General features: G+C 47.2%; 1 protein-coding gene across 1 annotated transcript; it reads right to left on the bottom strand.

The window, feature by feature from the left end:
- Positions 1-2,176: 2,176 nt before the first annotated feature.
- On the bottom strand, positions 2,177-15,457 carry cryba4 (crystallin, beta A4). Its single transcript, XM_080208667.1, has 5 exons — positions 15,390-15,457; positions 10,964-11,082; positions 9,603-9,744; positions 5,421-5,563; positions 2,177-2,324 (listed from the first exon to the last, which is right to left on the bottom strand). Exons 1-5 carry the CDS (start codon positions 15,423-15,425, stop codon positions 2,177-2,179), a joined length of 588 nt encoding a protein of 195 aa, XP_080064793.1. The 5' UTR covers positions 15,426-15,457.
- Positions 15,458-25,026: the final 9,569 nt, after the last annotated feature.

Genomic DNA, 25,026 nt, shown 5'->3' with positions numbered 1-25,026 from the left:
TTACCGAGTTCCACCCAGGCAGGCATAGTCCGTTCTTGTAGTGAAATATGACTAAATATTACATTTGCTTATACGAGCAAACAAAGATTTGTCGCATTTTAAACAGGATGGTAATATTGTGGTTATATTCCTGGACAAGCGATCCCAAGACTGGGACTAAAATACAGATTAGAGGAGTTCAGATTCCACTATTCCATTTTTTATAATGTTTACCACAGTGTAGGATCAGTAAAAATGTATTAAGTCTTCAGAGGCAGAAGTCCCTTCACCAGAATCCCTTTATTTACAAATTCTAACAGCAGTACACAGAGTGCTAGCAGTCTGCTGTCTATCTCCAAGGGGTGTCGGAGGAACTGACACACCCGGTTATATACAATGCAAAGAGCCCCTGGTCAGCCCATCAATCAGATCCTTAACCAGGGAGTTCATCCTCCAGTAGGCCAACCTCAATGGTCTGATTGAAGTCATTACTAAAAGACATTGGATTGTCATAAAAAGCAAACTAGTTCACTATTGGGAGGTAAGAATGCTGTCCTTATCCATCTAGCCAGGCCAATAAGATTCTTACTTTGAACTGAAGTGGCTGCTTGTTAGGGTTCAGGTGAAAGACCAATCCTGACCCTGGGGTGGCACAGTGGCACAATGGTTAACACTCTTGCCCCACAGCGCCAGGGTCACTGTCTATATGGAGTTTGCACATCCTCCCCATGTCTATGTGGGTTTCCTCCGGGTGCTCCAATTTCCTCTCACAGCCCAAAGATGTGCGGATTAGACAGATTGGCCATGCTAAATTGCCCCCTTTGCGTCCTAAGAAGTATAGGTTAGACGCATGAGCCATGGGAAATGTGTGGGGTTACAGGGAAAGGGTAGGGAAGAGGGCCTGTGTGGGATACTCTGACAGACAGTCAGTGCAGACTCGATGGGCCAAGTGGTCTTTCCTGCACTGTAGGGCTTCTATGCTTCAATGATGATCTGCTTTTAAGGGCACGAAGGGATTGGTAATAAATAGCAATCATACCAGCCACTTTCATGTATTTCTTTTATTAGGTTGTGGGATTTGGATGTCACTGGTAAGGCCAGTGTTTATTGTCCATCTATAGTTGACCTTGAGAAGGTATTGTTGAGCTGCCTGCTTAAGCCACTACACTCCAGTTTGTCCTGTGTAGGTAGGGAGTTCCACTATTTTGACCCAGTGTTGCTAAAGGAATGGCGATATAGTTCCAAGTCAGATCGTGTGGGACTTGGAGGGGAGTTTGAAGCCAGTGGTGTTCCCATGTGTCTGTTGCCCTTGTCCTGCTAGGTGGTGGAAGCTGCGGGTTTTGAATGTAACATCAAAGCAGCCTTGCTGAGTTGTCACAGTGCACCCTGTAGGTAGTACCTTGTAGATGGTGCTCACTGCTGCAACTGTGCAGCATAGTGGCACAATGGTTAGCACTGCTGCCTCATAGCACCAGGGGCTGGGGTTCGATTCTGGCCTTGGGTCACTGTTTGTATCGAGTTTGCATGGTTTCCCATGCCTGCATGAGTTTCCTCCAGGTGCTCTGGTTTCCTCCCTCCGTCTGGGAGACCATAAGACATAGGAGTGGAATTAGGCCACTCGGCCTATCTGCGCCTATGAGATGTGCTGGTTAGGTGCATTGGCCATGCTAAATTCTCCCTCAGTGTACCCGAACAAGCACTGGAGTGTGGCAACTAGGGGGATTTTCACTGTAACTTCACTGCAGTGTTAATGTAAGCCTACTTGTGACACTAATATATAAACCTTAAACAAAAAATGTTTTAGGCGTTGGATGGGGTGCCAATGAAGTGGGACGCTTTATCCGGGATGGTTTTGAACACCTTTGAGTGTGCATTTGAAGGAAAGGTGAACCTTCCTCTCACAACGAGGGAGAGCAGCAGCCGATACTGCAGATCTTGAATATCTCGATCGAAAGAGATTAAAGGAACTCAGAGCAGCAGCTGTCTCCCACATTGCTGAATTTGTCTGATCTACAATTAGGGATAAGTACCAGAGTCCAAAGATTGGCCTTATTTGGTGGATGTTCACCCTTTTGCTGTGTAGGCATCAATTAAACGAAACAGGTCATTTTAATAAAGAAGGAAATTTTATTGAGTTTTATTTCCCTATGACTTTGAAGATTAAAACAGGAGTGTGGCCAGAGCCATCAGGTTCCACCTACTGCTGGATTCTGCGGATGGACTGAATCTGGAAAGTCTGTGCGTGGGAACCCCACTCCCTCCAGTGTTTGTACTCCCCGCTGTGACGATCGCATTCCATGATGAACTGGTAGCCACGGTAACCGGGATACTGGTAGCATACCCATCTGGAGGCGGAAGGGGAAGCAAAATCGTTACCGGGGGTGGGGGGAGCAAGTATGTTTCAGAACCAAATTTAATTGTCCCGGTAGAATTACTTCAATGTTATGTATGTAGGTAGGACACTACCCAAACCAGTTTGTCCGTCAAACTAATACATATGCATTTTTTAGGGTGGCACGGTGGCACAGTGGTTAGCACTGTTGCCTCACAGCTCCAGGGATCTGGGTTCAATTCCGGCCTCAGGTGACTGTGCGGAATTTGTACGCTGTCTGCCTACCTCTGGTTGCTCTGGTTTCTTCCCACAGTCCAAAGAGGTGTAGCTTAAGTGAATTGGCCATGCAAGATTGCCCCTTAGTGTTTCCCAAGAGGTATAGCTTAGATGGATTAGCCATGGGAAATTTGTAGGGTTATGGGGAGAGGGCCTGGTTATATTACTCTGTCAGAGAGTCAGTGCAGACTCAGTGGGCTGAATGGCCTCTTCTACACTGTAAGGGATCTATGGCTTTTGTGGTCAGAGTAAAGGAACAGTCTTTCGCCTCGCTGACAGCTCTCCTTGGAGGTCTAGTGAGTTTTAGAGGGCAGAGACTTGTTCCAATCTGATGTCTGATCCAGCATGGAACGCTCTATGTGCCAAGAAATAGCTGCAGTCTTCAACCAGTTAGCTTGAAGATGCACTATTGAGACACGCAGCAATCCAAAACAGGAAGTATAAAGGAGGAAGGATAAAGGAGGAAATATGAATCAAATCTGAATATGTACGTGAGCGGAATAAAGACTGGAGAAAAAGAACAGAAGGATTACTAGAAAGAGATGAAAGAGAAGACAGAAAAAATGTTTTAAAAAGTTATTTTTTTAAAAGCACCAGTGCTAATTAACTTCTGAAGGAGTGAGACTCCACATTTGTAAAATGAAATTTTCAGGGCCAGGAAGGTCGCTTGGTGGTAATTAGCACTTATTGCACTATTAAAATTCCATCTACACATGAATGCAGTTGCCCTAGCCTTTTCTGGTGTCTTTGGTGGGGGGGGGGGGCGGTGGTAACTGGTGGTTAAGTACTGTAAACTCAGGTGGGTGCATTGATTTTGATGCAGAGTCTGTCAGCAAGGACTGCTGCAGTGTACCTGGTGAAGGAGAAAAATATCTGTGACTTCCACCTTTTACCGTGCGTGTGTGGATGTCAGACATTGTCACGGTGAGGGCTCTCTGTTATTCTGAGTGCAGATTCCAGGGTGGAATGTGTGGTAAACGTCAGCCCCTTACTGACAGGCTGCGCTGCATTTGAATTCAAGGCACAACGATGAAAGGATGATGTGCGAACTCACCGCCATCCAATATTGTAATTTATGCCAGAGTAATAAAATGTATTTCATTTAATGTCCATAATTTTGGGACGAAAATTATTCCTGTTCATCGATCGCAACAGGGTTCTAACTGTTGATGATGTTAAGCTGATCAGTTGCATTTTTTTTTCTGCTGAGCATTTACAGGATAAAAATCCTAAAGACTGGAAAGAGCTTTCCGCCCAGCTCACACAGTACACATACAGATGAAAAGATCTGGTTACTCTGCCCCATTAATCCGTGGTCTACTTCTGTGCTGTATGATCTTATTTTCTGGGAAGGAATTCAGAACATTTCAGCTTGAGGAGAAGACAGAGGTGATAGAAATATAGAATCATAGAATTCCTACAGTTCAGAAGGAGGCCATTTGGCCCATCGAGTCTGTACCAACCACAATTCCACCCAGGCCCTATCCCTATAACCCCAAGCATTTACCTTAGCTAGTCCCTCTGATACTAAGGGGCAATTTAGCATGGCCAATCCACCTAACCAGGAAAGTAGCCAGGAACCTGGATGGGATGGTTCTCTGGTGCTATCCCACCGTTGGATGGCAGGACCAGATGTGGATTGGTTGCTTCTGTCTGTCTTTGGGCTGTGGGGGAAAATTGGAGCACTCGGAGGAAACCCACGCAGACACAGCAAGAATGTGCAAACTCCACACAGTCACCCAAGCCGGGAATCGAGCCTGGGTCCTTGGTGTGGTGAGGCAGCATTGCTAATCACAGTGCCATCGTGCCGCCTCGGAAGAGTTAGGTTTTTTTTCAGCCGCTGCTTAGTGGGCTTGAAGGTGGCGGGGACCAGGAAGCTAACCAGGAACATGAATGGGGTGGTTTTCTGATGCTGTCCCACCATTGGAAGGCAGGACTAGACATGGATCGGTTGCTTCTGTCTGGTGGGCAGCCAATTTAATCAATCAAAACCCCTGTTAAGAATGGTTTTCCCAGCCTGCTGCCCAATGGGGAAGTCATCAGCCTCACAGAGCTGACCTCCCAGGGCCTATCCTTGGGATGGGGAGGGGGGAGTGGGTATGGCTCTTTGGAACAAGAGTCTCCATCCCCCAAAGAGGCGGCTGTGGTTAGGGTCACTCCTGAGGCCCCAGTGGGCCATCTGAGGGGGCTGCCTGCTTAAACCTTTCACTTATACTTGCTTCTTCAAGAGGGCCTCTGTGTTGAGGCACTTTTATCATCTCCGACCTCCCTCAGCAGCGCCACAATCTCCTGGTAAGGATGCCAATGGTTCAGAGTTGCCAGCCCTCTGATTGGGCGGCACAGTGGTTAGCACTGCTGCCTCACAGCGCCAGGGACCTGGGTTCAGTTCCGGCCTCGGGTCACTGTCTGCACATTCTCCCCGTGTCTGCGTGGGTTTTCTCCCACAGTCCGTAGATGTGTGGGTTAGGTTGATTGCCCCTTAGTGTTAGGAGGATTAGCAGGGTGAAGTTACGAGGATAGAACCTGGGTGGGATTGTGTTCGGTGCAGACTTAATGGGCCGAATGGTCTCTTTCTGTACACTTGGGATGATTGGGCAAGCAGCCTCTTTAATTGGACAGTGAGCTTGGAGGAAACCAACAAGGAGGCTCCCTCCAGCCATACCTCTGAGCCTGTCTTGCTCCCGACATTGTGTGCTGGGGTCACCTACAGGGTCAAATCCCGTGGTAAAATCCTTCCGGTTGTAGAAGCATAAAAATGATAGTTAGGCATTTGGTGGGCAACGTTACCGGTGGGACAAGTGAGTTTTCTTACGTGATTGTTAAAAGCACTTACGCGCCAGAGTGGACACGGAAAGATCCAACTTCATTGTTGCACCAGCCCATGGCTTGGAGAGATGGGTAGTCATCGCCCAGCTCACCCTTCCTGCCCAGGAAGTTCTCCCTCTCAAACATGGACATTCTGCACTCGCGGTGGTTCTGTGGAAAGGAGATGACAAACAGACTCTTTAGATATCACAATCCTGTCGTGTGCATTCGGTTCGAAAGCATTTTCTCTCGAATGCATACATCTAAAGATGCGCCATGGTTGGCAATTGTCTCGATACTTTCCTCCATCACTTTTCAAGTTGCCAGTTCGAGTCCTTCACAGCTGGAAAGGCTGCACACTGGCCATGATCTTTTACTGCCAACCATTCCTTAGAGGTGCATCTGAGTGAGATCTAGGAAGGGATTTTCCAGCCACATTCACTCCAAGACTGGAAAATCCCAACCCCAGGTCAATGGACCTATCCATGGTCTGCCCCCGCCCTCCTTCCCCATCTGCTATGATTCTTGTGGTGGGCGGGACGGGGAAGTTCTGTCCCTAGTCTTTTGAGTTGTTCTGGCAATAATAATCCACATAAAATGGATAGGTTACCATCATAATACCCAGGCCACAGATCATAGAATCCCTACAGTGCAGGAGGAGACCATTTGGCCCATTGAACCTGCACTGACAACAATCCTACCCAAGCCCTATCCTCGTAACCCCAGATATTTTACCCACTAATCCCCTGACACCAAAGGACAATTTAGCATGGCCAATCAACCTAACCCACACATCATAGAATCATAGAACCCTACAGTGCAGAAAGAGGCCCTTCGGCCCATCAAGTCTGCACCAACCGCAATCTCACCCAGGCCATATCCTCATATCCCTACATATCTTACCTGCTAATCCCTCTAACCTAAGCATCTCAGGACATTAAGGGGCAATTTTAGTACGGCCAATCAACCTAACCCGCACATCTTTGGACTGTGGGAGGAAACCAGAGAACCCACGCAGACACAAGGAGAATGTGCAAACATCTTTGGAATGTGGGAGGAAACCCACACAGATATGGGGAGAACGTTCAAGTGGGCTAAGCCAGGAACTGAACCCAGGTCCCTGACATTGTGAGGCAGCAGTGCTAACCACTGTGCCGCTGCACTGCCCCAGTTCACCATGGGGACATGACAGTTTAACCTATATCCTCAGTGATCACTCACACACAGGTAATTTGCAGCAGAGGCCATGAGGAATTGCATTAAGGAATTCTGCTCTCCAGAATGCAATTATAACACACTTCCCATCACCTTCAACTGACATCAAAGGTTGGGATTTGAACCTATGAGCTACCTAGCCTGTGTGGTGATATTCTGTAGTGGACAGTGGATACAATAACCGGCACATTGTCAGTGTTGCTGACAAGCACATTTTCTCTTTGCATGCCTAAGGATATAGAAAGTAGGTAGCCGAACCCTGATTTTATGATTATCTGGTGTATTTTCTGACCTCTTCATGGTCTTGTCCCTCTCTATCTCTGTTATAACCTCTTGTCCCAAACCTTCTGAGATATCTGTGCTTCTCTTTTGGCCCCTTGTGCCTTGGAAATAGGGATGGGAAGTGTTTAAGATGTCCATATTTCACAATGGTAGCAGACCATTCAGCCTCCCACAAAGAGAAGCACCCTAAGTCATCGATGATTCAGAAACACAGCTATTGGAAAATGTATCAATTTATTTTATTTCATCTCACAATGACCCCTGAGGTCTGCCCTTGGTGGATATCCAATTGACATTGGAAGCATAAGGACAATGGGGAAATGAGTTGGTACTAAATTGGCATGGGGTTATAAAAGGCAATGGAGGTGGGTAGAGAGGTATAGATTGATATAGAAGGTGAGGGGACTATGGGGATGGGTTGGGCAGCATGAAGTAGCCTGCGATGTGGCATGGGGGCCGTGTGGGGTGAGTGAGGGAGTGTGAAGACTGAGGGCTAGCAGGCCTTTTCCAGTTTAGGGAGGCGGGCCCTTTAATAACCCCCACCCCTTGGCACTTGGCGTGCCCCCATGGGGCTTCTGCACTGTTTCTGGGGGTGGTTGCCCCAAATCCAGTTAACAATTGCGCCCCCCCCCCCCCCCCCCCACCCCCCACCACTCCGGAATGGAAGTCCGAACATTCGGGGCACTTATTCCGGAGTCAGGTTTGTGGAGTTGGACCTTTTCCCCACTCCCCGCCCAGGTTAAGGAGTGGGCATTCAACTCAACGGCTGGGAATTTCCTGTCGCGCTCACCCTGAAACCGGAAAATCTCGCCCGAGGTTAAGGGACCTTTCCGTGAGTCCGTTCCCCCGCCCGCTACGATTCTGGAGGCAGGCGGAACGGAGAAACCCCACCCAGTATGTCAGACAGTGCCACTGAGACATGACGAGAAACAAGAGGGTAATGTTTAAAAATACAATGGTGTGAATAAAAGGCTAGCAGATAGGGAACTCGAGGCTTTGTCATCCTGTATTATGTGTTTAACCTCAGCTTTGTAATCGTATCTGATTCCCCGATTGGGTTACTCACTCCTGCTTTTGCTTGCTGCTCCGCATAAAGAAATTTCCTCGATGTTGACATACTATGAAATGGAATTATATGGGTTGCGCATTATGGAAATAGGCCTTTGTGCCGAGCTGGTTCATGCTAGTGCTTATATCAGCGTGAATCTGCTCACTCTTTATCCAACCCTCTTCACTCCTTCCTTCTGGGCAGAATTTTATGTCCCCCCCCTTCCCCCTCCCCCCACGTCAGGTTTGTGGTTGGCAGGGCAGAGAGGAGCTGGGGGTGGGACGGGAAAATGGGGAGGGGGTATGGCATTTGGGGGGGGAAGTTGTGAACTTAAAGCTGGCCTCCTCACCTGCCCTGACATCTCTGCAGTTTTACACTGGGGCTGGTAAGGGCTCAGAACGCTCTTGCCCCTGCCCCACTTGAAGCCCTCAAGTGGCTAATTACCAATTTCTCAATCGCTGTTTCACAGAACCATTGAGTGTAGAAAGGCCCTGTGACCTTCCCCCTAACACGTGTGAAACTCCCACCTCATCCCATTTACCGGCACTTGGCCCACAGCCCTGAATGTTATGATATTCCAAGTGCTCATCCAGGTACTTTTTAAAGGATAAGAACATAAGAACATAAGAAATAGGAGCAGGAGTAGGCCATCTAGCCCTTCGAGCCTGCCCCGCCATTCAATAAGATCATGGCTGATCTGTCATGGCTCAGTTCCACTTTCCCGCCCTCTCCCCATAACCCTTAATCCCCTCGCTTATCAAAAACCCATCAACCCGCGTCTTAAATATATTTAGCGAGGCAGCCTCCACCACTTCAACGGGCAGAGAATTCCAGAGATTCACCACCCTTTGAGTGCTCCCAGGCAACACATTCCAGACTGTCGCCACCCTCTGGGTAAAAACATTTTCCTCAGATCCCCCCTAAACCTCCTGCCCCTCACCATGAACCTCTAGGTTTCCGAGCCAGTTTCTACTTCCAGATTGTTGGGAAGAGCTCCCGGGTCTTGTGGAGACCTGAAAATAAATCAGCTTCATGCCTCAGAAGGGTGGGCGAGGAGGGTGGTACCGACATCAGCAGCCTCCTCAGGCACCCCTTGGACTTCCCCCACTCCTCGGCCTGTCCACCAACACCCCAATTCTGCTCTGCCTACCTCCCCATCCCCCCTATAGCATCCCCAGCCTGAGAATCCCAAAACGGACCTGTTTCCTGGAATCTCGGAACTTTGGCTCTGGGAAGGTGGTGTTGGGAGTTGGGGGCGATGGTGCTTGCAGTCCCAGTCCTGTCCACTGTAGACTCCTGGCACTGTAGGGATTAGAGAGCTGCTGGACAGCTAATCAGATGGATTGACATAGAGTCATAGAGGTTCACAGCATGGAAACAGGCCCTTGGGCCCAATTTGTCCATGCCACACCTCGTTGAGATGGGACTTCCTCCTAGGTGAGGGACAGATGTCCATCTCTGGCCAATTGACACCCAATTAACAGAAACAGAAAGTCCACCATCCCAAAATTCATGGCCTATCTAGCCTCCCCTGAAAGGAATCTTTGCCATTTGTCTCCCTGTGGTTGCAACTTGCAGATTCTCTGGATAAATTTCCCGCCCCTGAGTTGTGCACTTGTGTGAAGTTGGCCATTTGACGTTCTCGCATCCTTTTCAAATACTTACAGCGCAGGCAATAGTTCGGAAGGAGGCCAGTCTCTCTACGTGATAGGAGTTGCTGCCACTCCAGCTTTCCCAGCGGGGATATTCCCCTCGCTCCAGAACAAACTGCTGTCCCTGGTAGGCTGCGTGTTCATAACCCACCCAGCTGTGGAAAAAAACACAGGAGGGTCAGCAAGATCCCAAATCAATCACTGATGCATTTCAGAGCCGCTTTTTCAAGAGTTTGGATCACTCTACATGCGACAGCATTTGGCTGTGGCAAGATGACGTGTGTGTGTGTGTGTGTGTGTGTGTGAGGCATGATGGGAGTGGACTGAGTCAACTGGTTCAATATGGCTGACGTCCAGAACATGGGATAATTGACTGCCACTTTCTCGGCGACGTCTACAGATAAAGCTGACGTTTCCTTTCACCATTTCCCCTGAAATTCAGCCCCACATCATCCTCACTCATCCAGGACTATCACTCACGCCTGGTGTTGTGACGGTCTGGTTCTCCTCCAGGACTCAAGTGGATGATTGAGCTTGGCGCAGTACTGAGGGAGTGTTGGGTTGGATGAGACATCCTGCGGATTGGGCAGATGTTTAAAGGAAAACCCACGGCACAATTTGAAGGAAGGCAGGGAATTCTTCTCAGACCCTCCCTTGATCAATACCACCAAAAACAAATCTTTTCTTACATTGAGATAAAAGCAAAATACTGCGGGTGCTGGAATCTGAAACAAAGGCAGAAAACGGTGGAAAATCCCAACAGGTCTGACAGCATCAGTGGGGAGAGAATAGAGCCAACATTTCGAGTCCAGATGACCCCTTGTCAGAGCCTGGAAACTGGTCTTGTTTACTTAAAAATGGAACAACAGTAAAATGGGGAAATAAAAATACTATTTTTTCCTTCCGGGGTGGTGTTACATATGGAATATAAATAACTCTGATTTCAACGCAGCAAGGTATGCATTTAAATGAAGATTTAAATGAGTATCCAGGGTATTTCAGTGGGGTTCGGATACGAGGAGCCTGATTTTAATTCTGTGCAAGAAGGTGAGCTGTGAATGGGTTAAAGTTGGACCAGGGGGTCTATTCAGAATCCCAGGTCCAATTCTCAAGAGTCTAACATTGGATTAACAGCAGCTAAAGCAGAGTAAAGGTTAATCTGATAATAATCTACTGACAGACCTCTTCAGCATACTTGAAACATGATGGGCTGATTACAAGGCGAGTTACCTCGTAGCAGACCACTAGTTAGCTTTTGTCACATTGACAGGGTGTCCAATTTAGACACCATTGCTCTTTCCTGTGGCATCACACTGCTACGCAATCTCTTTTGGGTTGATCCCTCGCTGCTTCCCGAACTCCTAAGATACTCACGCTCCACTTTCCACCTTCATAGAGCGCACGGTTTCGAATCCGAACTCCATGATACTGTAACATTCTGAGGTGAATTCATGGCGACGACCCTGGAAATACTCCTCATCCCAAACGGTGATCTGCAGGAGAGCAGAGGAGGGAAGGACAAAAATAGTGTTGAATGGTGGGTTTGCGTTAGTGTGACCTACCCTCTACAGTTAGAGTGGAAATGCAAAGTACGTTGAGTGGACAGGACACAAAATATGTATTGTAATTAAGTGCAAAGTTGCCAACAGAATCAGCTGAAGGAAATAGAAAGAATAACTTAAGGGCAGCACGGTGGCACAGTGGTTAGTACTGCTGCCTCAAAGCACCAGCGACCCGGGTTTGAGCTTGGGTCCAGAGTCTGCACGTTCACCCCGTGTCTGCGTGGGTTTCCTCCGGGTGTGCCGATTTCCTCCCACTGTCCGAATGACATGCTGGTTAAGTGCATTGGCCATGCTAAATTGCCCATTAGTGTTAGGGGGATTAGCAGGGTAAACATGTGGGGCTACGGGGATAGGGCCTGCGTGGCGAGTAGGGAATTGTCACAGCAACTTCATCGCAGTGTTAATGTAAGCCTGCTTGCGGCACTAATAAATAAACTGCAAAACTTAACGACTTGATAAAGCTTTAGTCCTCTGTAGAATCTCCCAATGTGGCCGGGTGTCAGATTTTGGTTAATAATATTCCCCTTGACGCGTCTCAGGACGTTTTTTTGCAAATGGAAGTCACGCGATAAGTATAGGTTGTTGTCATATTGGGGACGAGTAATAGCCAAGAACCTTTTGCATGAATGATGGATTTAGAAATCTATCCGAGATGAAATTTATCTTCTGTGGGGAGATGCCCTGGATAGTGCACTGCCAGTATGCCGTGTGTTGTAATCACTGTTTGCAAACGGCGGGAGACCTGTGCTAACACGGGTGTCACTACGGGGACGGCACACCTCATTAGCATGTCCTGCTGGCCTTTGACCTTCAGGACGCTGTTAGTTTCACGGGTACAATGGGGACCCTGCACAGTGTCTCAGACAGCTTAACAAGCTGTAGATACAGAAGCAAAAGCGTATTCTTGGAAGCAGGATTGTCTTACATCGGGGAGGCCAGCGTGAAGTTAAAAGCGAAACGGCGAAGGAAATTGCCATGGTAACCGGCAGGCCTAAGATAGAGTCGCATTGTGGAAATCCCAACAGGGCCCATCGCACCGTACATCATTATATTGATACAAGCCATCAAGAAGGATTCTAAGAAGGTTTTTAAAGATTTCCATCATTGGGAGATATGTGCAATAAAAAAAATACGCAAAACATAATCTGTGCAAATGCGCATTAGGATGGTGACATATAATTAGGTTTAGTTACTTGGAGCAATTTAATTTCTTCGCAACGTATTATTTATCTCTGGCTGCTTGCTCTCTGCAATTACACATCATTATGTGGCCATTATTGAGGAGTCTTAACTGCAGTGGCTGCAGGGCAGGGTGCTTTAAACAGCAATCGTTTGCTGCGGCTAAATTTGGCTACCAGCTGAAGCTGTCCTTTCAGACAATGCACACGCAGACATGTTTACTCCATTCCCCCCACTGCTGCTTAATGGTTTGAGTTGACAAATCGCCAATCACCCTGTGTTGTTTTAAATTTGATTAGGGCCCCTTTAGCTTTGAGTGACTTGACCTTTTCACCTCTTCACCATGTGCCAAAACCAGCCCCGGCCTGTTAAACACAGCAATAATGTTATGTGGCAAGCGGGTGTGTGCATACACACACACACACTCACAGAGACACAGACACACACACTCACACACACAGAGACACAGACACACACACACACTCACAGAGAGACACACACACACACACACACACACACTCACAGAGAGACACACACAGACACACACACTCACACACACAGAGACACAGACACACACACACACACACACACTCACAGAGAGACACACACACACACACACACACACTCACAGAGAGACACACACACACACACACACACACACTCACAGAGAGACACACACAGACACACACACTCACACACACAGAGACACAGACACACACACACACTCACAGAGAGACACACACACACACACACACACACACTCACAGAGAGACACACACAGACACACACACTCACACACACAGAGACACAGACACACACACACACACACACACTCACAGAGAGACACACACACACACACACACACTCACAGAGAGACACAGACATACAGACACACACACACACACTCACACTCACAGAGAGACACAGACACAGACACACACACACACACACACACAGACACAGACACACACACACACACACACAGAGACACAGACACACACACACACACACACACTCACACTCACAGAGAGACACAGACACACACACAGACACACACACTCACAGAGAGACAGACACTCACAGAGAGACACAGACATACAGACACAGACACACACACACACACAGAGACAGACACTCACAGAGAGACACAGACACACAGATAGACACACACACACACACACTCACAGAGACACAGACACTCACAGAGAGATACAGACACAGACACACACACACACACACACACACACACAGACAGACACACACACACTCACAGAGACACAGACACTCACAGAGAGACACAGACACACAGATAGACACACACACACACACACTCACAGAGACACAGACACTCACAGAGAGATACAGACACAGACACACACACACACACACACACACACAGACAGACACACACACACTCACAGAGACACAGACACTCACAGAGAGACACAGACATACAGACACAGACAGACACACACACACATACACACATACTTACAGAGAGACACAGACATGCACACACATACATACACACAGAGACGCAGACATACACACACTCGCAGAGAGACTCAGACACACACACACGCACAGACACACACACAGACACACACACAGACACAGACACACACACACACACAGACACAGACATACACACACTCGCAGAGAGACTCAGACACACACAGACACACACAAATGTATTAAACATTGAACTCCAGAGACTGAGGAAGTGGCTCAGGGGTTTGAATGGAGATGGTTGCAGGTCTGGGCTTGTGGATGATTTGGGTGCTGAACTTGGATCCCAGCCACTTGTGTTCAATTGTGAATGTAGCTCTGCTTAAAAACAGCCAGCCCAGCAGAGACCAGGAAGCTGGCACCTCCCTGGTATGGAGGAGGGGGCTGGGGGGCATGGCTCACACCCCAAAGTGCAGTCACCCATTTCAGGCATGGACAGTTTCTGCTGTGATGCCCAGCATTGTTGATTAACCATTGTTGGGTGACGTGGTGGCACAGTGGTTAGCACTGCTGCCTCACAGAGCTGGGGGCCTGAGTTCAATTCCAGCCTCAGGTCACTGTCTGTGTGGAGTCTGCACGTTCTCTCCATGTCTGCGTGGGTTTCCTCCGGGTGCTCCGCTTTCTTCCCACAGTCCAAAGATGTGTGGGTTAGGTGGATTGACTAAGTTGCCCATTAGTGTCTGAGGATGTACAGGTTAGAGGGATCAGCGAGATAAATATGTGAGGTTACAGGGATAGGGCCTGGGTATGATGCTCTGTCAGAGACTCGATGGGCCAAATGGCCTTCTTCTACACCATAGGGATTCTATGATTCAACCAACTCATGAAAAATGCCCACCTGGGGAGGTGCCAGAGGACAACCAATCCCAGTGAATCAGCATGGAGGTGAGCCTGAAGAGGGCAGGTTTGCCCACCCTAATACTATTCCCACTCCTCCTGTGTTTAGTTTTCTTTAGCGTATCTTAGCACCCAGGCTGCTTGTTCCCCTTGGGGAATAATGGTGGGGAAGGATTTCCTGAGCTGTTTAACAACCCCTTGAATGCTCCTTCCGTGGCCAACAAGTTCGGACTTCAACCTGGAGCTCCTGGTCCAGTGATAGGGATGCTACTATTGCACCACAAGGCCTCCTGCCCCTGGGTAAATGGTCTATTGCCACTTTCTGCCTCTCCAGTTGGCCAACTGAAGGTCTGAGGAAGGGGCCTGGGTGGAGGTGCAGCTTTCAGCCTGTTTGGTTGACCCAGCTCTCACTCTTTCATCTGAGGGTCCATGCACGTACATAGATCATTAATAGTGTCTTGAGTACCTGGTGGCAAACCTAATGGAAAGTCTCTAGATTTGCCAAGCATGGGAATGCTGGACAACCAGCTTTGTGACACTGATGGATTTATATTGGGCTTACCACTGGTTATGTGAGACTCACACAACAGGAACCAATGACACATACATCTCATTAAGATGGATGTAAAAGGAGTGGAGATTGACACAGGCACCAACCTCATTGCTGTCAAACCGAAATAGAATAAAGGAACAATCTTCATATTTTGCCTTACCTTCCAGTGGCTGGAGAGTTTGGCGCAATGAGACATCTTGAATTGGTTTGGTTTTAGGTTTTAGCCCTGGAGCAAACAAAAACAAGATTAAAAATGGTACTGATGGTGTTTACCACTTACTGAAGTGTTCACAACTCACTTTTTCAGAGAGTTTCAAAAATATTACCGTGAAAATAGGCAACTGCATTTGTTTTAGACCAAAAGACCAGAAGGTATAGGAGCAGAACTAGGCCATTCGGCCCATCGAGTCTGCTCTGCCATTCAATCATGGCTGATATGATTCTCATCCCCATTCTCCAGCCCTCTCTCAGTAACCCTTGATCCCCTTGTTGATTAAGAACCTATCTATCTCTGTCTTAAAGACACTCAATGGCTTGGCCTCCACATTGCCCTCTGTGGCAATGAGTTCCACAGGTTCACCACTCTCTGGCTGAAGAAATTCCTCCTCATCTTAATTTTAAATGTCAATACCCCACATCCAGAATTGGGGAGGGTGGAGGGGACTGATTAAAGTTCAGATTCTCACAGGTGGGAAACCTTAATTGGCAAGGAGACGGGATTCCTGTCCGAATAAAGGACTCTTGAAGCTGGGGTGATAGTCAGCTTCAGAGGAGCACCCAGCTAAGGTACAAGTAGCTGGGAGCCTCTCAGATGTTTTGTAAAAACTTAATTACAAAAATAGCGAAAGCAAGCAGGCCACCATCCTTAGTGGGGAATCCCTAAGGAAGCCTTTGACTGCAACACCACCCAGGCTACAGGCAGGGCCTGTAGGTCTAACTGGGGCGCTGTCTTCCCAGCCTGTCACTGGGTTCCTGATTGATTCCAGGCCTGCTCTCCTGTTATATTGGGCAATGATGGGATAATCCAGCTGTCTTCCAAAACATACTGCTACTGGCAAGTCTAATTCCCGTTCCGCCTCGTGAGGGTAACTGACCTTCCTGTGCTACCCCCAAAATGGCCGTGTCTGACCTCACTTCTGTTCCTGTCTTCTTGGCTGAGACACAGGCCCAGGTACGTAAGTATTTTAAATTAAGGAGTGACCCTCCATCGACCACGATGACCCCTGCACACGACTGACCAGCTTCCCTCCTACTCCACCTTGAGCCCAGCAGTAGGCCTCTGAGCTCCCAATTCCCCCAGCTTAATCCTCCAACTTGGATCGGAGGAGGATCGGGGGTCAAAGTCTCTCCAGGTCTCACGCAACGCAGCAGCATCTGATGAAGCAATTGCAGCCCTCCCTGGTCCCCCCACGCATACCAAGATCAAACCCAAGTTCAAATGAAAGGTTCTTGTTGCTGACCCCACTAGCAAAAGAAATTAGTTCATGTAAAATTATACAGAATCTGCAGCACAGAAACAGGCCACTTGTCTTAACAAGTCTTGTCCAGTGTTTAGATTCCACAGAAGCTTCCTCCCATTCTATGTTATTTAAACAAAGCTGTCCATTCCTTTTTCCTTTACATGCTTATTTATCTCCGGGATCCTTGGCACAGTGGGTAGTGGGCCAACCACTTAATCTGAAGCATTGCCTTGAAGGTAAAATCAGTACAAAAATAAGAATATTGGCAAACTGGTCTTGTATACTTTAAAATAGGACACCAGTAAAACGGGGAAATAAGAATAGTGGTCCGAACTGGTCTTGTACAGAGTCATAGAAACCTTCGGTGCAGGAGGAGGCCATTTGGCCCATCAAGTCTGCGCCAACTACAATCCCACCCAGGCCCTATCCCCATAACCCCAAGGGTCAATTTACCATGGTCAATCCACCTAACATGCCCATCTTTGGACTGTGGGAGGAAACTGGAGCACCCAGAGGAAATCTACGTGGACAGGGGGAGAATGTGCAACACTTTAAAAGGAACACCAGTAAAACAGGGATAGAAGAATACTGGTCTGAACTGGTCCTGTATGTTTTAAAATGGGAGACCAGTAAATAAGAATAATGATCCAAACTGATTTTTCCTCCTGAGTGGACTTGAGTCCCACACCAAGACAAAACAACTAATGAAGATGTACTCATAATGCAGTCCAACAGTTAGAATATCAACTTGCAAATACTTCCAAGGTACACCAATGGCAGGGTTAAGAACGGGAGGGATTCCTGGTCAGCCAGAAAGAATGCTGGAGTCTTTACCATCGCTATCCAGACTCCGAAATGCAGGTAAAAGTGCTTGTTGCCACAGCAACTCAAACTCCCTCAGTTAATTGTAACAAACCACCACTTAGTAATCTCGCTTTCTCTTTAAATACATCCATACGTTTCATCTCAACAACTTGCTGTGGTGACAAATTCCCCGGAATTCCTGATTGGAGTCATTAATGCTTATTTTATGTATATAACTTCTTATTTTGAACCCCCCCCCCCCACAAACTAAAAAAACCTTCTCCTATACATCTACCCTAGCAAACCCCACATTAAAATCCTCGATTCGCTGTCCCCTCAACATTCTCATTTCGAGAGAAAAGAGCCCCGTGTAGTTCTTTTTCTGTTATATCCTCTCAGTTTCTCATCCTTATGAATCTTTTATTTTTGCACCTTCCCCAGACCCTCTAGATACCTTTTTTTGTAATGTAGAGGCCGGAACTGTTTGCCGTACTGCGACTGTGATTTAGCCAAAGTTGTACACATGTTTAACACTTGGTTAATAACTGATAAACCTTTCTTGAAGTACCATAAGTGCTAGTTAACTAAACCTAGCAATGGTCACCTCCCCATACTTCAACTATTTCGGTTCCTTATTTAATCTGTTATGCCCGACTGTGGTTGGATCACATTCCAAACATTATTTGATGTCGTACTACAGAACATTATCTCAGACGCAGCAGCACTCACCTTGGTAGCTAATAGTGGAAAACACAGCTCTGATGGCAAAGTGTGTTCCCTCTCTGGGTTTTTATAGTTTGCACTTTAAGCGGAGTCAGTTGCTGAGACCTGTATTCTTCAAACTCCTAGCTCAGCAGCAGGGGAGGGGAGTTTATTGTGTTTCCAACAATATATGACAATGTCATGATCTATAGTGAACAGAGGAAGGCATGAAGGATACTGCAAGCACATCACATCAGTAAAAATAACTTTAGCATTAACCCCTTGACCCAGCAATGTATTGCATGAGGCCTACAACTTGAGTCTAGCCCTCTGTCAACTATGTACACAAAACTGTAGCTGTCCCCTGCATAATGGAGGTCTAATATACAGGGTTCTATTTTCAACTTGCCGTTGACATCAACCTGGCACCATGTGCCCGCTGCCCAGCGTAAAAACTGACCTCAGTGATCAGAATGTTTCTCCAACATGTGCCTGACTACAAGTGGCAGCTTGCTGACAATTCGTTATCAGCTGGAAAATGTATCTTTTCCAGCGCCCAAGGCTGGAGTCAGCAAGCTCTCCACAGAGATTGAGCTTGGCTGCTGTGGCCCACCTGCTCTGCGGCACAATGGCACAGCGGTTAGCACTGCTGCCTCGCAGCGCCAGGGGCCCGGGTTCAATTCCGGCCTCGGGTGACTGTCTGTGCGGATTCTGTGTGTTCTCCCCGTGTCTGCGTGGGTTCCCTCTGGATACTCTAGTTTCCTCACACACTGCAAAGATGTGCGGGTTTGGTGCATTGGCTAAACTCTCCCTCAGTGTACCCAAACAGGCGCTGGAGTGTGGCAACTGTCGGATTTTCACAGTAACGTCATTGCAGTGTTAATGTAAACCTACTTGTGACACTAATAAATAAAGTTAAAACCACACAGGGCAATGCAATTTATGAGTGGATTGCACATTTGTCAAACTCAAGGGACTACATTAAACCTGCACACCTGCTGGGTATGTTTACACTGGGACGGGGGGGTGGAGGGTAGGTGGTACGAGGGGGCCTCATCCACCTTCTCACCCACACCCGAGCTCATCCCTGTGATGTGGGGGAGGTGGACGGGCACAGGAATGGATAGCCTGCCCAGCATATTGAACTGTATAATCAATTAGACTTGTTAATGAGCCAATGGATCCTGATAATATGCTGCCCATGCCATTAAACGGTTGGCAGGGGCAGCCGGGTGGGAGTGGGCAGCCTGAATTAAAAAAGAAATTCTTCATAGGACAGGATGGATGGTGGGGGGTGTCCTATCTCCGGGGGCTGCCCTTTGCATATCAGGGGTGGCCTCTCTAAGGTATAACCCCCTCCTTTCTTCCAACCCGCCTGCCGCCTTGAACCCATCACACCCAACCACCTCTGTCCACATACACCCGCCACCCACGCCCCTAACCTACCAAAACCCTCCCTTCCCTGCCCAAGATCCCAGACTGACCTGTTTCCAGGGATCCATTGGGCCTTGTCCTGCTACTTGACCGCAGCGCCGCCGGTGCCCACGAAAGTGCTCTTGGTGCGGCTGGGATTGATGGAGTGTTGGCTGATCCCATTGGGCAGCAAATCCCAGGGTAGGACCTCCTCCCCAGCAGGGGGTGCAAGTCCCACATTGGCCCTGTCTAGCCCACCCGCTGCAACTTAGGTTAGGTGTGTTGGCTCCACACCGACTTTATAGAATCATGGAGTCATGGAGGTTTACAGCTTGGAAACAGGCCCTTCGGCCCAACTTGTCCATGCTGCCCTTTTTCTTTAAACCCCTAAGCTAGTACCAATTGCCCGCATTTGCCCCATATCTCTCTATACCCATCTTACCCATGTATCTGTCTAAATGCTCTTTAAAAGACAAAATTGTACCCGTCTCTGCTATTACTTCTGGCAGCTTGTTCCAGACACTCACCACCCTCTGTGTGAAAAAATTGCCCCTCTGGATCCTTTTGTATCTCTCCCCCTCTCCTTAAACCTGTATCCCCTAGTTTTAGACTCCCCTACCTTTGGGAAAAGATATTGACTATCTTGTTGAAGTATGCCCCTCATTATTTTATAGGCCTCTAAAAAAAATCATCCCTCAGCCTCCTACATTCCAGAGAGAATAGTCTCAGTCTATCCAACCTCTCCTTATAACTCCTTATTGGGGGGGACATAGAGAGAGGGGTGCGAGCCATTCGGCCTCCCCATAACATTAGGCCCAAGTTCAATGCATTACGCAGTCTGTTGGCATTTAATGAAAGGCTTGACCTCAAATGAAGTACCTCTCCAGAAGGACACAGCAGTTTGAACCAGTATTTTTACTTCCTTACTGTTTTCTTTCCTTCTAGGTTTTTGAACTACAGTCATTGCCATAATGTAGGAAACAGAGCAGCCAGATTCCTCACTGCAAGATCCCGCAGACAGCAATCTGACAATGATCGGTTGTTTTCTGGTTGTGGATAGGAAAGGAAATCTGCTGTCCTCATCTGATCTGGCCTACAAGTGACTCCAGAGCCACAGCAATGAGAATGACTCTCAACTGCTCTGTACTATGGCCTATCAAGCCATTTTTTCTCAAGGGCAACTAGGGATGGGCAATAAATGCTGGCCAGCCAGAGACGCTCATGTTCCGTGAATGAATTTTTAAAAAATCCATGCATTCCCGCTCAAAGATCCTGCTGCAAGATACAGCAAACAGGGCTGTGGAGGTGGAGAAGGAAACCCACAGGGTACGAATGTGAACTACACCAAGTATTTATTGGAACACGCAATGCTTGAAAACACCTAGGCCGGAATTCTCTGACTTCACCTGTGGATTCTCCGGTCTCGCTGCAGTGACTGGAGATCTGGCTGAGTACCAAATTCTCCATTCTCGCTGGCAGCAGTGGCACGGCTTACTGGATCGGAGAATTCTGGCCTTAATGTTGTGCCTGTCTCAAGATGTTTGGTAGCAATACTTTGGTAGCAATAATAAGACAGATTATTACTTGTAGGGTGTAAATTGAGGGAGGTGGATACTCAGTGAGACCTTGGAGTCCTCATGCGTCAGCTGCTGAAAAGAAGCACACAGGCACTGCAGGCAGTAAAGAAGGCAAATGGTACTTTGGCCTTCATAGCGAGAGGGATTGAGTGTAGGGATAGGGATGTTTTACGGTAATTTTACAGGGCATTGGTGTAGCCACATCTAGAGTATTGTGTGCAGTATCTGAGGAAGGATGTCCTTGCTATAGAGAGAGTATAGCGAAGGTTTACCAGCCTGATTCCTGGGATGACAGGTCTGTCATATGAGGAGAGACTAAGTCAGTTAGGATTATATTCACTGGAGTTTAGAAGAGTGAGAGGGGATCTCACAGAAACATATAAAATCCGGATGGGTAGATGCTAGAAGAATGTTCTTGATGTTTGGGACGTCCAGAACTAAACTCTAACAGGATTAGACAGGGTAGATTCAGAAAGAATGTTCCCAGTTGTGGGGCAGTCCAGGACTAGGCATCATAGTTTGAGGATAAAGGGTAAACCTTTTCGAACTGAGGTAAGGAGAAATTTCTTCACTCAGAGGGTAGTGAATATGCGGAATTCACTACTACAGAAAGTAGTTGAGGCTAAAACATTGTTTAATTTCAAGAAGAAATTAGATATAGCTCTTGGGCTAAAGGGGTCAAGGGATATGGGGGGGAAAAGGGGGATCAAAATATTGAATTCGATGATCAGCCATGATCAAAATGGATGGGGGAACAGGCTCGAAGGGCTGAATGGCCTACTCCTGCGTCTAGTTTCTATGTTCATTGTCAGTGCTTCAACCCTTCCCATTCATTTATATCTCCATTTATATCTTTCCTTCATTATGCTGACTGAAAAATCAAATTGGAAAACAAAAATTTTATTTGAAATACACACAATTCTAAAAAGTTTTATGATAGTCGATGTTTTCCTCACCCGCTCTCATTCTTCCAATGTCAAGTGCTCTGTCTTGAATGTTCCTTCTCTCTTCTAGCATTTTCACTGTGCTGGAATTTAGCATTGTGCTGTCTCCTACTCAAATTCACTCTTTCCCTGAATTTCTAGTTTGTTCAATTTCATCCTTTCATCAGATTTCCCTTCCTCCGACATTGAAACTAACTGAGTTAGACAGGTTTTAACCCTTCAGAAAGATTCAGAAAGAATGTTCCCAATGATGGGGCAGTCCAGAACTGGTGGGGGTGGAGGGGGGGGTCATGGCTTAAGAATAAGGGGTAAAACTTTTAGAACTGAGGTGAGGAGAAGCTTCTTCACCCAGAGATTGGTGAATCTGTGGAATTCATTATCACAGAAAGTAGTTGGGCTCAAAATATTGGGCGGGATTTTGCAGCTACACTCGTCCCAAATATGGAAAATCCCATCAGGGGTCAACTGACCTTTGCATGGTCTGTCCCCTGCCATCTACGATTTCCATGGCAGACGGGATGGGAAAATTCCCTTTATTGTGCAATTTCACGAAAATTAGATATGTCTCTTGGGGTTAAAGGGATCAAGAGATGTCAAGGGAATCAGGACATTGAATTTGATGATCAGCCATGATCAAAATGAATGGTGAGCAGGCTTGATGGGCCGAATGGCCTACTCCTGCTTCTATGTTTCTAATAGATTTTAAAATCCAAGCCTTGTATGGTTACTCTGTGATGGTGATCCAATCAATGGGTCTTTGCCCCTCAGTATGTTTCTGAACTTAAAAAAAATCTCTTTGGCATAGGAAAGAAAATCTTGCATTTATATAGCACCTTTCACAGCCCCGGGATGCCCTGCAGTGCACTGCAGCCAGTTAAGCCTTTTATCTGAAGTGGAGGCACTGTTGCAATAAAGGAAACATGACAGCCAATTTGTGCACAGCAAGCTCCCACTGACAACAAGGTGATTATGACAAGGTTATCGCTTTTAGCAATATTGGGTGAGTGATGAATATTGCTCAGGTCACTAGCGAGACCGCTTGCTCCTCCTCAGAATCACATGGGGATGATGTCTCAGGGGAGACGATGGCCTAATGATATTATCGCCAAACTATCAATCCAGAAACTCAGCTAATGTTCTGGGGCCCTGGCTTCGAATCCCACCATGGCGGAATTTAAATTCAGTACAAAATATCTGGAATTAAGAATCTACTGATGACCATGAAACCATTGTCGATTGACGGAAAAACCCATCTGGTTCACTAATGTCCTTTAGGGAAGGAAATCTGCCATCCTTACCTGGCCTGGCCTACATGTTACTCCAGATCCACAGCAATGTGGTTGACTCTGAACTGCCCTCCTAGGGATGGGCAATAAATGTTGGCCAGCCAGTGACACCCAGGTCCCAGAAATGAATTCAAAACAATATGGGATCTTTTACGTCCCCCTATGAGAGTAGACACAATCCTAGTTAAATTATCTGAGCTCTGACAAAGGCTTATCCAGACTCCAAATGTTGGCTCTATTCTCTGTCCACAGATTCTCCCTGTGTCTACACTCCAAAGGGTTAGGATGATTGGCCATGCTAAGTTGCCCCTTAGTGTCAGGGGGATTAGCAGGGTAATATGTGGGGTTAAGGGTGGGATTGTTGTCAGTGCAGGCTCAATGGGCTGAATGGCCTCCTATTGCACTGGAGGGATTTCAGAACTCACCTGACGAAGGGGCAAACCCCGAAAGCTTATGAGTTTACTATCAAATAAACCTGTTGGACTTTAACCTGGTGTTGTGAGACTTCTTACTGGGATTTCATGCTGTCAGACCTTCTGAGATTTTCCAGCATCTGCTGTTCTTGTTATCTTAGTTAAATGTCCCACCCGAAAGCTGCCACCTCTAACAGGGCAGCACTCCCTCAGCACTGCTCTATAGTGTCAAGCTAGATGTTGCTCAAGTGTCTGGAGTGGGACTTGTAGCTTTTGGAGAGCGTTACTAACCGAGATGCAGCTAACACTGTATAGTTCAGAGATCAACGTATGTCGATGTGTGTCGCTTCCGTATTGTTGTTTGATGAAGAAAATTCGCTTGTCAGTTGTTTTTTAACCTTTTTGTGTGGTGTCAGGCAACATGTAAATCACTGCCAAACAAAGCAACGTGCTTGCTTCAGCTGATAGTGAATCGGGTCTATTCCGCCTCAATGCCTGGGAAAATACTTTGCTGCAATATGTGATGACCGCTAAGTTTGGAGAGCCAACTTTGATGAGTCTTCAGATCTATTGTCTGCATTAGTTTGAGGGCTGTACTTGCCAGGGTATAAATTCTGCTCCAGAGTGTCAGTAGGGCATCAAGTTCGACCAGCGATCACCAGATCCACAGGTAAGAGAGAGATGGGGAGACAGAAGGAGGGGAAGAGACGGGCAAAAGAAAAGGAGAGAATGCGAGAGAGAAAGCAGGATAAAAGGAACATCATTTACAGAGGAGGCTTGAAGTGCAAAATGAACAAGGAGAAATGCAGACTGGGTCTGTAAAAAAAAAGGTTGATCAAGTGAGGCTTTTAATTTGAAAAACCAAGGCGAGGAAACGTCAGTAAAGGTAAAAAGAGCTGGGGAGGATGTAGGATGAATTAGATAGTGTTCAGATATCATCAGCTTAAAGTTTATTTATTAATGTCTCAACTGCCCTCTGAAATGGTCTAGCAAGCCACTCAGTTCAAGGGCAATGAGGGATGAGCATTAAGTGCTGGCCAGCCAGCAATGCCAAGGTCCCACAAATGAATGATATATGGGCTTACATTAACACTGCAATGAAGTTACTGTGAAAACCCCCCAGTTACCACACTCTAGCGCCTGTTCGGGTACACTGAGAGAGAATTTAGCACGGCCAGTGCACCCAACCAGCACGTCT

This window comes from Carcharhinus amblyrhynchos, chromosome 20, assembly GCF_965287045.1.
Source record: "Carcharhinus amblyrhynchos chromosome 20, sCarAmb.v2.hapA, whole genome shotgun sequence".
NCBI lineage: Eukaryota > Metazoa > Chordata > Chondrichthyes > Carcharhiniformes > Carcharhinidae > Carcharhinus > Carcharhinus amblyrhynchos.
The sequence above is the reverse complement of the archived record's forward strand: the minus strand, read 5'-3'. Positions and strand labels throughout refer to the sequence as shown.

Coding starts and splice junctions, on each gene's coding strand:
- cryba4 (XM_080208667.1), bottom strand. CDS start 15,425: ATGTCTCATTGCGCCAAACTCTCCAGCCACTGGAAG. Junction 9,745..10,963: donor ATGAAGGTGGAAAGTGGAGC/GTGAGTATCTTA, acceptor TTTTTTCCACAG/CTGGGTGGGTTATGAACACG. Junction 5,564..9,602: donor TCCGAACTATTGCCTGCGCT/GTAAGTATTTGA, acceptor TCCTTTCCACAG/AACCACCGCGAGTGCAGAAT.